This window comes from Rhinolophus sinicus, linkage group LG02, assembly GCF_036562045.2.
Source record: "Rhinolophus sinicus isolate RSC01 linkage group LG02, ASM3656204v1, whole genome shotgun sequence".
Taxonomy (NCBI): Eukaryota; Metazoa; Chordata; class Mammalia; order Chiroptera; family Rhinolophidae; genus Rhinolophus; species Rhinolophus sinicus.
This window is the reverse complement of record NC_133752.1, coordinates 191,165,059-191,178,577: the sequence shown is the minus strand read 5'-3', so window position 1 is coordinate 191,178,577 and position 13,519 is coordinate 191,165,059. Positions and strand designations below refer to the sequence as shown.

At 50.3% G+C, this 13,519-nt stretch overlaps 1 protein-coding gene across 4 annotated transcripts in view; it reads left to right on the top strand.

Annotated features, from left to right (window-relative positions):
• The first annotated feature begins 332 nt into the window (after window positions 1-332).
• CIMIP4 (ciliary microtubule inner protein 4) overlaps window positions 333-13,519 on the top strand; it is a 30,719-nt gene continuing 17,532 nt past the window's right edge. For 3 of the 4 annotated variants that reach the window (XR_012494116.1, XM_019719639.2, XM_019719637.2), the window contains exons 1-5: window positions 333-436; window positions 510-598; window positions 4,357-4,401; window positions 8,892-9,337; window positions 11,023-11,167. Coding sequence is in view for 2 of the 4 variants with exons in the window: in XM_019719639.2 (XP_019575198.2) it covers window positions 4,380-4,401; window positions 8,892-9,337; window positions 11,023-11,167 (613 nt within the window). In the remaining 2 variants the exon portion in view is untranslated. The remainder of the gene's footprint in view (window positions 437-509; window positions 599-4,356; window positions 4,402-8,891; window positions 9,338-11,022; window positions 11,168-13,519) is intronic. The other variant, XR_012494117.1, reaches the window with a different exon arrangement.

Genomic DNA, 13,519 nt, shown 5'->3' with positions numbered 1-13,519 from the left:
TACACATCCTTCAAAATCCAGATCAAATGGCCCTTCTGTGAGCCCTGCCTTCTTCTTTCCTAGACGGAACTAATCACTCTCTCTGCTTAATCCTTTGTAATCCCAAGAACTTCCTTCCCACTCAGTGGCATCTGAGCCCTTTGTGTCTGGCACACAACCTGGCAGAGGGTGGGTGTTCAGGGGACATTTTGCCCTCTCAGTGCTGGCTTCCCATGGCCTCTGTTCCCTAGAGTAGGCCTATCAGCCCGCTGAGGTAACAAAGCCCTGTGTATAGTGTCGCCATGGCAACTCCAATGAATAGCGAGGGAGGGCTGCTCCCTAGCAACCATCCACTGGCCTCCACCAGCAGTTGTGCAGTGCAGATCTACCCTCCTGGGCTTCAGCACACACCAGAGTGGGTCACCTGTTTTCTGACATTATGAAAGAGAGTGGCAAGGTCAGGCAGAGGCTTGCAGGGTGGGCCGGGAGTGTCTCATAACACAGATTTCATCTTCTTTCTCCCCATTCAGAGTTGCCTGTGAGTGAAGAGCGCCCGGACTGCAACTGGACCTCCTTTTCCTCCCTTCTTGACCAACATCTCTCGGGACCTTCTCTCCAGGTCAGAAACTGGCAGTGAAGCCACACTTCTGCCCAAGCCCATCCAGGCTGCTCCGGACTGGTGTTGCCACTGGGGCAGATGGGGGGGGGGGGCTGCAGTGGGTACTTTAGGTGGGTGGCTAGGGATGGGGAGTGGGGGCAGGAGCTGAAAACTCACTTGAAAGGAGATAGAAGATGTGGGGGTTGGTTTCAGCACCATTTGGGTGAGGTTCTGTTTCTTTCCTGAGCCTCCGTTTCTCCATCTGTGAAGAGGGTGAGTTAATACTTTCTCTGAACAGCTCACTGAGTCTTTGTGAAGATAGACTAATCTACTAGACTGCATAACAAATCACCCCAACACGCAGTGACTGAAAACAACAGCATTTATTATCTCACAGTGCCTGTGGGTCAGGAACACACATGCAGCTTCAATGGAAGCTCATCTCAGGTTCTCTCACAGACTGTGCTCAAGTTGTTGTCTGGGCGTCAGCCTCATCTCAGGGCTCACTTAGAGAAGGCTGTCTTTCCAAGGCCATTCACAGGGTAGGAATATTGAACTGCAGGCCTCAGTTCCTCACATGTTGCTGCCCACCCTCTGTTTCTTGCCCTGCGGGACTCTCCAGATGCTTCCATCAGAGTGACTGAGCCAGAGAGAGTATGAACAAGACCCAGTCACAGTCTTTTATAATCTCCTCTTGGAAATGGCATCCCTTCATTTTTGCCATATTCTCTTGGTTAGAAGCAAGTCAATAAATCCAGCCCACACTTGGGTGGGGGGCTCAGAGGAAGGTGCAGTGGAATTACTCAAGTGGGTGAATGCCAAGGAACAGGGGTCACAGAAGCCATGTCAATAGCCCACCTCTAGCCTCAGATGACATACGTCTCTTCCACGTGCAAATTACATTCACCCCTTCCCAAGATCTCCAAAAGTCTCATCCCATTAGAGCATCACCTTAAAAGCTAGAATCTGGTCCTATAAATCAGGCCCAGGTGTGGATGAGATTCCTCGGGCGTCATTTCTTTCTTGAGTTCATTCCTTCTCCATCAGTAGATCTGTGAAAATAATGTGCCTGCCCTGACCACCCCTGGCTCACAACGGTGTGGCAGGCATAGGAGAAGAGCTGCAGACATTCCTATTCAAAAACGAGGAAAATGGAGAACACAAAAGTCAGGAGTCACTGGTCCATAGCAATTCTGAAATCCAGCCAGGCAAATGTTGGGTTTTCCTTATTAGGTTTCAAACTGTGCAAGTAATTCTCCATGGCGCTCAGCTCTGCCCTATGAATCCTTGCTTCTGCCCCCTGTAGCCCCTTTTAAATACAATGCATGTTTGCAGCTGAGTAATTTTCTCAGACTACTATCTGCCAGTAGAATTTGGGAGTCCACCATTTTCATTTTGTACTATATGGGTCCCTTTCACTCCAACCTGGTGGTTTTTTTTTGCCAATACAGTTTTCTCAAACACTGTGACACTCCAGAGATAAGTCTTCTCCACTGGCACTGCAGCTGAGAGATGGCACTTTTAAACTTCTGAAGAGGCCCTATTATTCCATTAAGAGAATATGTAAAGCTTATTTTTCATCTCTTTTAAGGACCCATTGTGTGACTGGATAATATTCTGATCCTTTCAAGGTTTTAACAAAAGGTTGTACAGTCACACCCTTGGCTACAGTTTCCGGATATAATGCTCTGAAGCCACTTCTTAATTTTAGCATCTTTTGGCATCTGAAGAGGATGAGAATGTCTAAAACTACTAAGTCCTGCCTCCTGTTTCTTTACCAGTCCTTCCTTCCATTTCTCTCTCTCCTCTTACACTTCACTACAAGCAGCACGAAGAAACCAGGAGGCACCCTCAGTACTTTGCTTGGATCTCTCCTTAGCTAGATCACCCAGTTAGTCACCTGCTCTGTGTTCCACAAAACTGGCAGTGACAGCGACGCTAAGTTTCTGTCACTCCATAACAAGGACACTTCTCCAGGTTCTAATAACATTTCTCTCACTTCCTTTGTTGCCTTCAGTGGCAGCATCCTCCCGTCTATATTTCTACTAACAGTCTGTTTAAGGCAATATAGGCTTTTTCTGTCATGTTTCTTAAAATCCTTCCAGGTTCCACCCACTGCTTGGTTCCAAAGCCACTCTCACATTTTTAGGTATTTGTTACAGCAGCACCCCATCCTTGGTACCAAAATATATATTAGTTAGCTATTGCTGCATAACAAATTACCACAAAGCTTAACAGTTTAAAACTATGCTCAAAAAGGGACACATGTATGATTTCATAGTTTCTAAGGGTCAGTATCCTGGGTGTGGCTTGGCTGGGTCTTTTGGCTCATGGTCTCCCACAGGCTGTAATTAATGTGTCCACTGAGCTGTGTTCTTCTATGAAGGCTCAACTGGGGAAGGATCCACCCCCAAGCTCATTCAGGTGGCAGGATTCTTTTAGTTCTTTGATACCTGTTGGACTAAGAGTCTTTGTTCTTTATGAGCTGTTAGCCAGAGACTTGCTCGGTCTTTATCACCTGAGCCCCTCCATAAGGGCAGCTTAAAACATGGCAGCTGCTTCCATCAGAGCCAGCAAGCCAAGGAAAGCCAGAGAAAGAGTGTGAACAAGACCGAAGTCACTAATCTAATCTTGCAAGTGCCATCCTCTTACTTTTGTCATACTCTTCTGACCAGAAGCAAGTCGCTGGGGCCAGCCCATACTCCAGAGGGCATTTTGTGCAGTATGTGAATACCAGGGCGTTGGCATCACTGGCTGTCACAGCAGAAGCTACGCAATCACCAAGCAGTTATTAAGTGTCAACATTAATTGGGTGTTTTCCTTGGTGACTTTTCAGGAGAACACATTAATCCAGTTCTTAAACTGACGTGAGCTTATCAGCTTAACAACTTGCTGCTGACCTCAGACAAATCAGTCTGCCTCTCTGGAACTCAGTTTCTTTATCAGCAAAATGAAGGGGTTGGGTTAGTTCATCTCAAAGCTCCCTTCCAGCTCTGACGGGCTGCTTTTATGCTTCCCTTATTACAAAGGTACTTGCCCCTGAGGTCTAGGGACTAAACATCATTATACAATAAATTGTTTGATCTTATTCATAATATATTCCAAAATCCACAAAACCTTAAAAAACACCTGTGATAAGAGACGATGAATAAGTGAAAGATCACCTAGGAAAAAGGAACACAAACCTAAAAGGTGCACATGCTTTCCAAGATGCCAGAATTGTCCCAAAGGCCTGTCTTGGGAGGGAAGACTGAGGTTACACCAAAGTGGGTTCCTGTTCTCGGCTCTCCTCCATGTTGGCCAAGTTGGTCCCCTCCCCGCCTTGAGCTTGAATGACCAGCTGGTAACATGGACCAAAATCCTATTTGCCGGGAAGCAAATAGTCACCAGGATGCGGGGCTTGGGGCTCTGTACCCACAGCCGGGGAGTGTTGAGTGGTACAGAAGGGGGAGGAGGAAGAAGAGCCCAGGCCCCTGGGCTGTTGGAGAAAGGCCTTTGAGCCACTGGTGTGTGTGTGTGGTGGTGGTGAGGGGTGGTGGCCAGGGATTTCCAGAAAGGGTAGAGCCTACAGGGGTCCAGGAGGCAGGCCCAGTGCCAGGGGTGGTAGGTGGATGGAGCAGGGGGCACCCTGAATGCCAGAGCGCACTGGAGGCCGCATGGAAAGGCCTCTGGTCGGGGGCTGGGCAGATGGCCGCAGGGCTCCCTGTTCTGCTCTTGGCTTATCCCCATTTAGAAGCCTCCGTGTCATCTGAGATGACACAGTGTTCCCTTGTTTACAGGACTAAGCTTGGAGCAAGAGTCCATGGATCTGGGCCACCGAGCAGGTAGGACGGGCTGACCAGGGACATGCTGGCCAGGGACACTCAGTGCACACCCAGGGCTTCTGGAGGCTCTCCCTGGGGCAGCAGGAACAACCCTTCCGTTTCCCTCAATCTTGCTCCCGCTTCCAGACCCTCTGTGTGGCACTGACCTCCTCTGGGCATTCTGTTTGAAGACAGGAATGCAAAAGGGAGGGAAAGGAATACTGCCGAGCCCCTCCCATCTGCCCAGCCTGGGGATTATGACTGCCACCTTGCCCCTCGTCAGGGCTCAGAGGGGACACGTCAGCCCGTTGTATGCACCGGGTCCATGTAAGAAACAACCAAACTTGTAGAGAATTTTTGTAAGAGTTATGTGAGCCAGACTGACGACTTATGCTGGGGAGCAAGATCTGCAATGCTCTGGAGAGTAAGTTTTGCAGTTTCTTGTATGCATTTGAGAGTAAGGAGGGCAGCAAGGAAAATGATGGGTACCTGAACATGGGAGAAAGCAAGACGGGTAGTGGAGTACAGGGCAGTTATCATTGGCTCTCTTGAGGGTGGTTACGCCTGAGAAGGAGGGGTCTGAAAGGGGGCATTTCAAAGGTGTGTGAACTTAGATGCTCAGAAACAATGGACAGAATGCTTAAGGCAAAAGAAAGCCCTTTACTAAAGAAGTCATATGCCTGGGGCATGACCAGTTAGAAATTTGGGATCAGATTACCCTGTGAGGTTACTTCCCATTGAACCCCTTTCTTCATCCACAGCCAGAAGGGCAGGCTGTGAGAGAACACAGTGGAGTGAGGGTTGGTGAGGCCGGGCTCTGTGGGTGAGAGGTCCACGTAGGTCATGAGTGAGCCAAGCCCAGGGAGTGGTGTGGCCCAAGAGTTATGGGAGGCTCAGTTCTTCTTGCAGTGAAGAATCAAAGGTCAGCAAGCTGATTAATATGCAAGCAGGGTTTATTAGTGATATGTTCTCAGGGAAGAGAACAGGCCTAGATTAAGTGGGCCTGAGGGGAGAGGGGGAGAGAGAGAGAGAGAGAAAGGGGGAGAGAGCGAGGGCCAGGGAGCTCAAGGGCCAGAGAGAGACAGCCCTTGTCCCAAGGACTCATAGTTTGCTGGGTAGGGTAAGGGAGTTACATATTGATTTGGTGGGGAAACGTGTATGCTCTTCCACGGGGTGTGTGTGGAGGGGGGTTGACAAAGGGGAGCGTGACCTTCTAAGATGGGTGAAGGTCTGTTGACTCAGATCCTTATCTTGCCCTAGACCACCTCTTGTCATCTGTAGTGGCTGGGGGCAGGTAATCAAGGCTAGTTATGAGCTTTTTCTGTAGGCACCATGGACCCCCTCCCACCCCTCCTCCTCCATTTCCTAATTTCTACTTAACACAAGGAGGGGAGAAGTGTTCCAGACTCGGGGAACAGTGTGGGCCTGGAGGTGAAAGAGGGCTGGTGTTTTGACAGAAATTCAACATGGCAGGAAGGCAGGAGAGGAAAATAGGAGAGGGAAGTAGGAGAGAGGCAGGCCAGTCCTCGGCCAGGTCCTCCAGCTGGAGGCTCTGCCCTGAGCACAAGGGGATAGGTTTCAATGCAGCTGTGACTGGCTCAGACCAGCCCCGAGGAAGGTCTCCACGGGTGAGTGCATAGTGGCTGGAGCTGGCAGATGAGAAGTGGGAGACAGGCCGTCCAGGGAGGTCAGGCAGACTCCTGCTGGAAGCTTTCTCCAATGACCCGAATGACCAAGAGGCCTAGTTAAACATCCAGATTCTGGGCCTCTCCCATTGAGATTCTGATACAGCAGCTCTGGGAGAGGCCTAGGAATCTGTATTCTTTAATACGTGCCCCTGGGAATTCTGATCAGTGACCAAAGTTGGAAAACTCGGAAGACTCATCGTTTGATCCTCACAAGAGCAAGGGAAATAGGCTTTGCTCTACCTGTTTCAGAGCTGAAGGAATGGAGTGGAGGACAAGGAGAGTTGCAATGAGATTCTTGGAACGCCAACTGCAGACGTTCATTCATTCATTCAACAGACATTGACCTCCAAGAGGACAGGTGTTGTTGGCCCGTTTAACTCACTCACCGTGCGTCCTCAGTGCCTGGAACAGCACCTGCCACACACCTGAACTGAATACTGTGTTTTCCCGAAAATAAGTCCTAGCTGGACAATCAGCTCTAATGTGTTTTTTGGAGCAAAAATTAATATAAGACCCGGTCTTATTTTACTATAATATAAGACCAGGTCTTATAATATAATATTATAATATAATATAATATAATATAATATAATATAATGTAATGTAATGTAATGTAATGTAATGTAATGTAACGTAACGTAACGTAACGTAACGTAACATAACGTAACGTAACATAACATAACATAAGATAACATAATATAATACTGAGTCTTATATTAATTTTTGCTCCAAAAGACGCATTAGAGTTGATTGTCTGGCTAGGTCTTATTTTCAGGGACACACAGTATATTGGCTCTCTGAGCCGGGGGGATACAAATACGGTCCTGGCCATTAAAACATCATAACCCCAAAGGGCTGGCCGAAGGCGAGCAGGCAATTCCACAGAATGTACTGAGAGGAGGCAGCAGGAGTGCAGCCTGGAAGAAAGAGGGAGCACCGCCCTGGAACTGAGCCCTGAAAGCTGGGGGACCCCAGGAGGAGCCCATCCCTGCTTCAGGCCTAGTCTTTCATGAGCAGGAGGAGGGGCCTTGGTTGAGCAAGTGGGTGCTGGGTTCTCTTCAAGCCCTCTGACTCCACTCTTTTGAGAAGTCCCCATCCTGGAAGCCTTCGTTTCCCCCAGAGGCACCCCTTTGCCTACCTACCTAGCTGCCAGCTTGTTGGGGCAGAACCCAGACTCAGGGAGGGAGTTTGTCTGGTCTCACCCTAGACTCAACGAGGTGCGGTGTGACTCTGGGTCTCACCGCTCTGCAGCCACCTTCTCATTCCTGTTGACCTAAGAAAGGTCCAAACATGTAGAGGATTTTTAGGAGTTTATTTGAGCCAAAACCGATGACATCTGCTCGGAAGCAAGATCTCAGATACTCTGGAGAATAATAGTTTCGCAGCTTCTTTTATGCATTCGAAATTAAGGAGGGAACATAGGAGATTACATGGAGGTGGGAAAAAACAAGGCGGGGATTGGATTACAGGACAGTTAACAAGATTATGTGCTCTCTTGAGGGTTAATATCCCCTGTGAGAGGTATTACTTCTGGTATTAGAAAGGTGTGTTAACTTAGATACGTGAGAACCATGGACAGGGCTGGCATAAAACCTTTTACTAAAGAAGTTATAGGCCCATCACGACCTTCCCAGTTAGGAATTCATATCAGATCACCCTGTGAGGTGACTTTCCATAGAACCCGTTTTTTTGTCCACGTTCCCTCACTCACGGATGGGCTTCACCTGTATCTTGGACACACAGGGCTCTCGGGGGTGGGGTGGGGGGTGCTGTGGGAGGCCCAGGACTGACTCCCCCATGGACCCCACCTCAATGGCCCCCATCTAGGAGGGGGGAAACAAGATGGTTTGTAGCTCACAATGACGGAGAAAGCGAAAACTCTGGGTCATGAGAGATACGTAGAGCATATTGGGGGCAGAACTGTAAAGTTGAGAAGAGGGAGCTTGCCCCGCAGCTTGGGGTGGGTGTCAAGGAGGACTTCCGGGTGGGGCTGCACTGAAAGGAAAGGTAGGATTTTGATTTAGGGAAAAGGAGGGGGTGACCTTCTAGATAGCAGAGCCAGCCGGGGCGAATGCTGGGAGGTGGGACATCCCAGGGCGTAGTAGGGAAGAAGCAGCAGTTTCTTTGGCTGGAGGCGGGGATGGGAGATGAGGATGAGGAGACAGGGAGGGAGCAGGAAACCCCCTCGGACTGGGAGTCAGGGGCAGGAATGCGGGTGGGAGAGGTGCCGAGAGAGAGCAGGGGATATGGAAGGGATGATGCTACCCGATGAGCCCAGAGAACAGAGGGAAGTGAAGGTTGGGGGAGCAGCTCTAAATAGGGAACAAAGACAAAGCCCCAGATCCAGCTCTGGTCCTTTCTAGCCCTGTGACTGGACCAAGCCAAGTATTGCCTTGTGCCAGCTTCCAGGACTGCTGGCTTCTTCACTAGATTCCTGGGGGAGGAGGGGGTTTACGTGGGAAAGAGAACTAACCAAATGGAGTCAGAGACAGTAAAGCACAGAGGAGTCACATTCCTTCCTCTAGGTCACACAGCGAGGCCTCAAGGATGGCCAGGCATGGACTATCAGAAACCATGTGGGATGGCTGCGTCCTGTGGGAGGCTTAGCAGCTGAACTTTCTCTCTCTTTGTTTCCCTCCCAATTTCTCACCCATGCATCTGTCTCCTGTGACTTCTCTATTCCCATCCCTTTTTCTGCTCTGGATCTCTGGAGCTCTGTGTCCGTCCCCCCTCCCCACCCCCACTGCTGTCTCCCTTCCTGCCTTCCACTCTCTGCATTTGTCTGTCTCTTCCTCTCTGTCCATCTCTCTTCCTCCTGTTCAGGTACAACTGCTTTGACCAGGGTCCATCTGGACAAGGAAGGCCAGCAGGACACGGACCCCAGGAGAACTGCCCACAACCCCTTGGATGCCTCCAAGTTCAAGTACCAGGCCCCAGTCTCCCCACAGCCATCCCTGCACTGGGGAGGCAGCCCCAGGGGCAGCCCCATGGGGCACGCCCACCTGGACGGGGTCCAGTGTCCACCCCCGACGGCTGTCAGCAGGGACTCCCTTGGGATGGCTCCACGGCCTGGGTCCCTGAAGAATGGGGACTGCAGACCCTCCTCAACAGAGAGCAGGGCAACTTTCCGAGAGGAGGCTCAGCCATGCCAGGGACTGAAGGAAAGCCCCACCGGTGGGGCCCAGGGCCAGAGGGACAGCATCATTCCTGAGAACATCCGTCACAAGTTTGGGAGCAACGTGGTGGACCAGCTGGTTTCTGAGGAGCAGGTGTCAGCACAGGAGGCTAAGGGCGGCAGGAGGGTTATGCACGGAGACTTATCATGAGGACCCCAAAGGAACCTGCTCTTGAGAGTAGAGTCCCTGTAATAATATCACCAGAGAGTAGTGTTTACTGAGCACTTGCTATGTGCCAGGTACTGTGCACTGTGTAAACTCTTTACATGTATCAACTCATTTCATCTTCCCAACAAGGAAGGTGCTATTACCCTCGTTTTACAGATAAGGAGCCCAACGTTTAGGAAGAGTTAAGTATGTGAACCCAGTTTTGTGTAGGATGAGGATGCAAACTGATGAGGGCCAGCAGATTCTGGAGCCCTGGCCTTTAATGACTTGGCAGTTATTAGTCTTGTGTTTGAGTTAGATGTTTTTAACCCCCACACATCTAAAGACAGCATTGAATGGATGGACAGTATTGATTGGGAATCAGAAGACTTGGGTTTGAATCCTGGCTCTGCCCTGAGTGCTGGGTGACTTTGAATAAGTTACTTCCCCTCTCTGGACTTTAGTCTCTCCATCTGTAAAGTGAGGCAGTTGGACTAGATCAGGCTGGCAAGTGCATGGCCTGCATACCATAAGTCTCCTAGCCTGCATCCATGGCAGACATCACTAATCAAGTGCATGGCATACATACCATAACTCTCCTAGCCTGCATCCACGGCAGACATCACTAATCAAAGCTGGCCCTTTTCCCCACCAGATAGACCATTCTAGGCAGTCATTACCGATCAACTGAAAGTTGAGATAAAACTCATCTGCCATTTCTGGTCCCATGCTAAGGATTCTTCCTGCTCTGGCTGACTGAGACACATTTTCAAAACCACCTTCTCAACCCTTATAGCAACTTCATTGTGCAGTAGACGGGGCAGGAGTTATTGCTGCCCTTTTAACCGATGGTAACACCGAGGCTCAAAGAAGTGAGATAATCTGCTCAGGTCACACGGAACACGTGGAGGATCCAGCACCACAAGGTTGTGGGCCGGGTCCCCTGCTATGCTGTCACGTTAAGGAGCAGTGAGCCCACCCACCGGCTAGTCTGGGAGACCACGGTCCTGACTGTCCTGCTGCACTTGCAGCATCTTATCCCAGTTTGAACTTGGCTGTGTGGTCGCTCACTCTCCCAGCCCCTCTCGGCCTTGGCAAGGGGTCATTTCTCTCTTCTAAGAAGCCCAGAGAGAACAAAGCCAGGTCTCCTGGCTCCCAGGCCTGGGCTCAATAATTCTGGGCCTCAGTGTCCCCATTGGTACAAGGACGGAATTTGCCTCGATGCAGTCGAAAGAGCCACCTAGACCTGACTAGTGTGATTCCTCAGTTCTAGGAGGCAAGCCAGGCTTTGCGGCTCACCAGCTGTGTGCACAGGGGAGCCCTGCTCTGAGCCCCAGTCCCCTAGTCTATAAAACACTTTATAAAGACCTCTCCCAATGAGGTACACAGTAGGTGCTCAATACAGGAGGAGGTTTATGATCACTATTATCGCTGATGCCCCTAGCCCATGTGGGATGCGGAGCGGGGTGAGAGAGAGGAGGGGCCTTCAGCCATTCCAGCTCCTCAGCCATGCGGTTGGTTGAAAGGCTAAGGGTAGTGAGCACGCGGTCAGAGGGAGGGGAGTGAAAGTGGAGATATGCGGTTTGATCCTGCTTTTCTATCCCGTCTCTTCTCTGCTCATTCCCACTCAGGCTCGAAAGGCCATTGGTGAAGTCCTAGAGGGTCAGAAGAGGGCAAGCTCGTGGCCCAGCAGGACGCAGAGTTCTGTGGAAATCACCTCCACCTTCTCAGACTACTATGATCTGGGCTACAACATGCGGTCAAACTTGTTTCAAGGTCAGGTCAAAGGACAAGGGTGGGGGCTGTGAATACCCATGGTCCCCAAGGCACTGGGCCTATAGGGTGTCCACTCCTTCCTGAACCTCTATGGATAAGACCCTAGGATACATCTCCTGGGACACCCATCTCATGGCCATCAAGGCCCTTTTCTTTGCCAGGCCCTGTGCCGAGTGCTGGAAATGCCCAGTTCCCTGGCAAGTCTATCCTCATCGTGCAGATGACCCATCCCAGTTGGCAGTCAGCCCCTATCTTTCCTGAGCACCTCTGGTGTCCTACTCTGCCAGGAGGAGACCCAGGCACGCCTGGCCTGGGCATCTTTGGTCTCAGTGACATTAGGTTTCTGGTTCAAAGCCCAGCTCAGCCATTCACTGGGTGTGGCCTCAGGCAGGATTCTTAACTTCTCTGAGCCTCAGTCACCTTTTTCATACAATGGGGACAATATAGTAAGATGGCCCTCGTTGGGTTGCTGGCAGGACTCTCTGAAATGCTGCATGAAGGCGCTTGGCTTGTAGCATGCAGTGAGGGCTCAGTAGCAGGCAAGGGGGCTGTGGGGGCAGAGCCCCAGAAAGCAGTTTCCAGGCTCGGCCTCACATAGACAGGTGCTGGCTCAGGTAGTAAATGGCCATCAACTGTGATTGGATGGCCATCAGCTGTGGCTAGTTGGCCGTCAGCTGTAACCAGTGAGCCATTGGCCACTAATATAACTGCTGTGGCTACGCTAGGAGAGAGAGGAAGAGAGAAAGAATGGGGGCTAGCAAGAAGATGGCGGCTGGGCTGGCAAGCGCGGATGGCGGTTTGCGGACAGTGTGGATCCAGCCTCCAGTGAGAGTATAGTGCCGCCAGAGAGAATATAGTGGTATGACTCCCCTACCTATGGCTCCGTGGGTGTTCCTTTTTGGCCTCACCATATCCTGTGTTCTTGTGCGGGGAGTGGGAGCAGAGACCCCACCGGACACCTGGCACGACAAATGGCGCAGCGAGCAGGGTCTCCCGCATGACAGGGGCATTTTTCATTCCCAGAGCCTGGTGAAGGCACCATCCGGGGAAAAGGGTGTGTTGGAGACTCCAACATTGACAGTGTCCTGCGGGTCAGACCTGTTTGTTACGGGGGTAAGGAGGGAGCATTAGCTCCATTTCACAGAAGGGTCGGAAACAATTTGCCCAGGACTTTTCGGTAGTAGAAGGTAGATCTGAAGCTCAAATCCAGGTTTTCCTTCTGCCTCTAAACTGCCTGGGTTTTTCTTTGAGCTTAGAGAGAAGGGGTGGTGCTGGGGGAGGGAAGAGAGAATACAGCTCAGCTTGTCCTCTGTTCTGGGCCGCAGGAGTTGGCCTTCCCCTTGTCATTTCAATGTTTATCATGCAACAGTTCTTACAACTTTATATGGATTCTACATAAATGTAAAAGCAGACTATAAAAAACAATCTGTGTGCCTGTCATCTAGCCTCTGAAACACAACTGTGTGTCGTACCAGCTCATAAGAGTCGATGGTTAAATTCTTCTGGATTGATTGATTGGTGTCACGGTGCTATCTTACAATTGCCATAGTAGTAATTACACTCTAGAAGTTGACAAGCACTGGGAATTAGGACATTGTTGTCGGTGGGCCTCCCCTGTGCCTACTCTCTATTTCCACCCATCCAGCTTAGCTTCTGCACTCGACGTTCCCGGTTGGTGAGGCTCCTGTGGTTGGGCAGAAGGGAGGGAGAGAACTCAGACAAGAGACAGGCAAGGTGGGGAAGGCCATGCAAGTTCTCTAAGCGGTGGGAAGCCCAGGGAGGGTCTTTAAGCAGGAGGACAGCATTGTCTGACTTAGGTTAAAGGATTGCTCCAGTTGCTGTGTTGAGAATAGATGTGGCGGAACTGGGACAGAAATAGGGAAAATAGTGAGGAGGTGACTGCAAAAATCCAGGTGGGACAGATGGTGGTGGCTTGGTCTAGGGAGCAGGGCTAGTGCATTGCACAACTCTGGAGGGCACCATCATGTAATGTGGTAGCCCAGGGAGGTAATGGTGAAGGTTGCCTGATGTAATAGGATTCTGGGTATTTGTGTGAAGCAGGGCCTACAGAATAGGCTAATAAATGGATTTGGGGGATGTGAGAGAGAGGAATTAAGGTTGATGTCAAGGTTTTTAACCTGAACAAATGGAAGGATGGAATTGCTATTTACTGAGAGGGAGGAAGTTCCAGGAGGAGTAGGTCGAAGAAATCCTATGCCATGCTGAGTCATACAGATAATCTTTTCTATATAATCTTCTAAAATATTTAGTTTTGCTTTTCACATTTAAGCCTTTAATCCACCTGGAGTTGATTTCTGTTTTTAGAGTGAAACAGTCATTTTCAATTCCTCC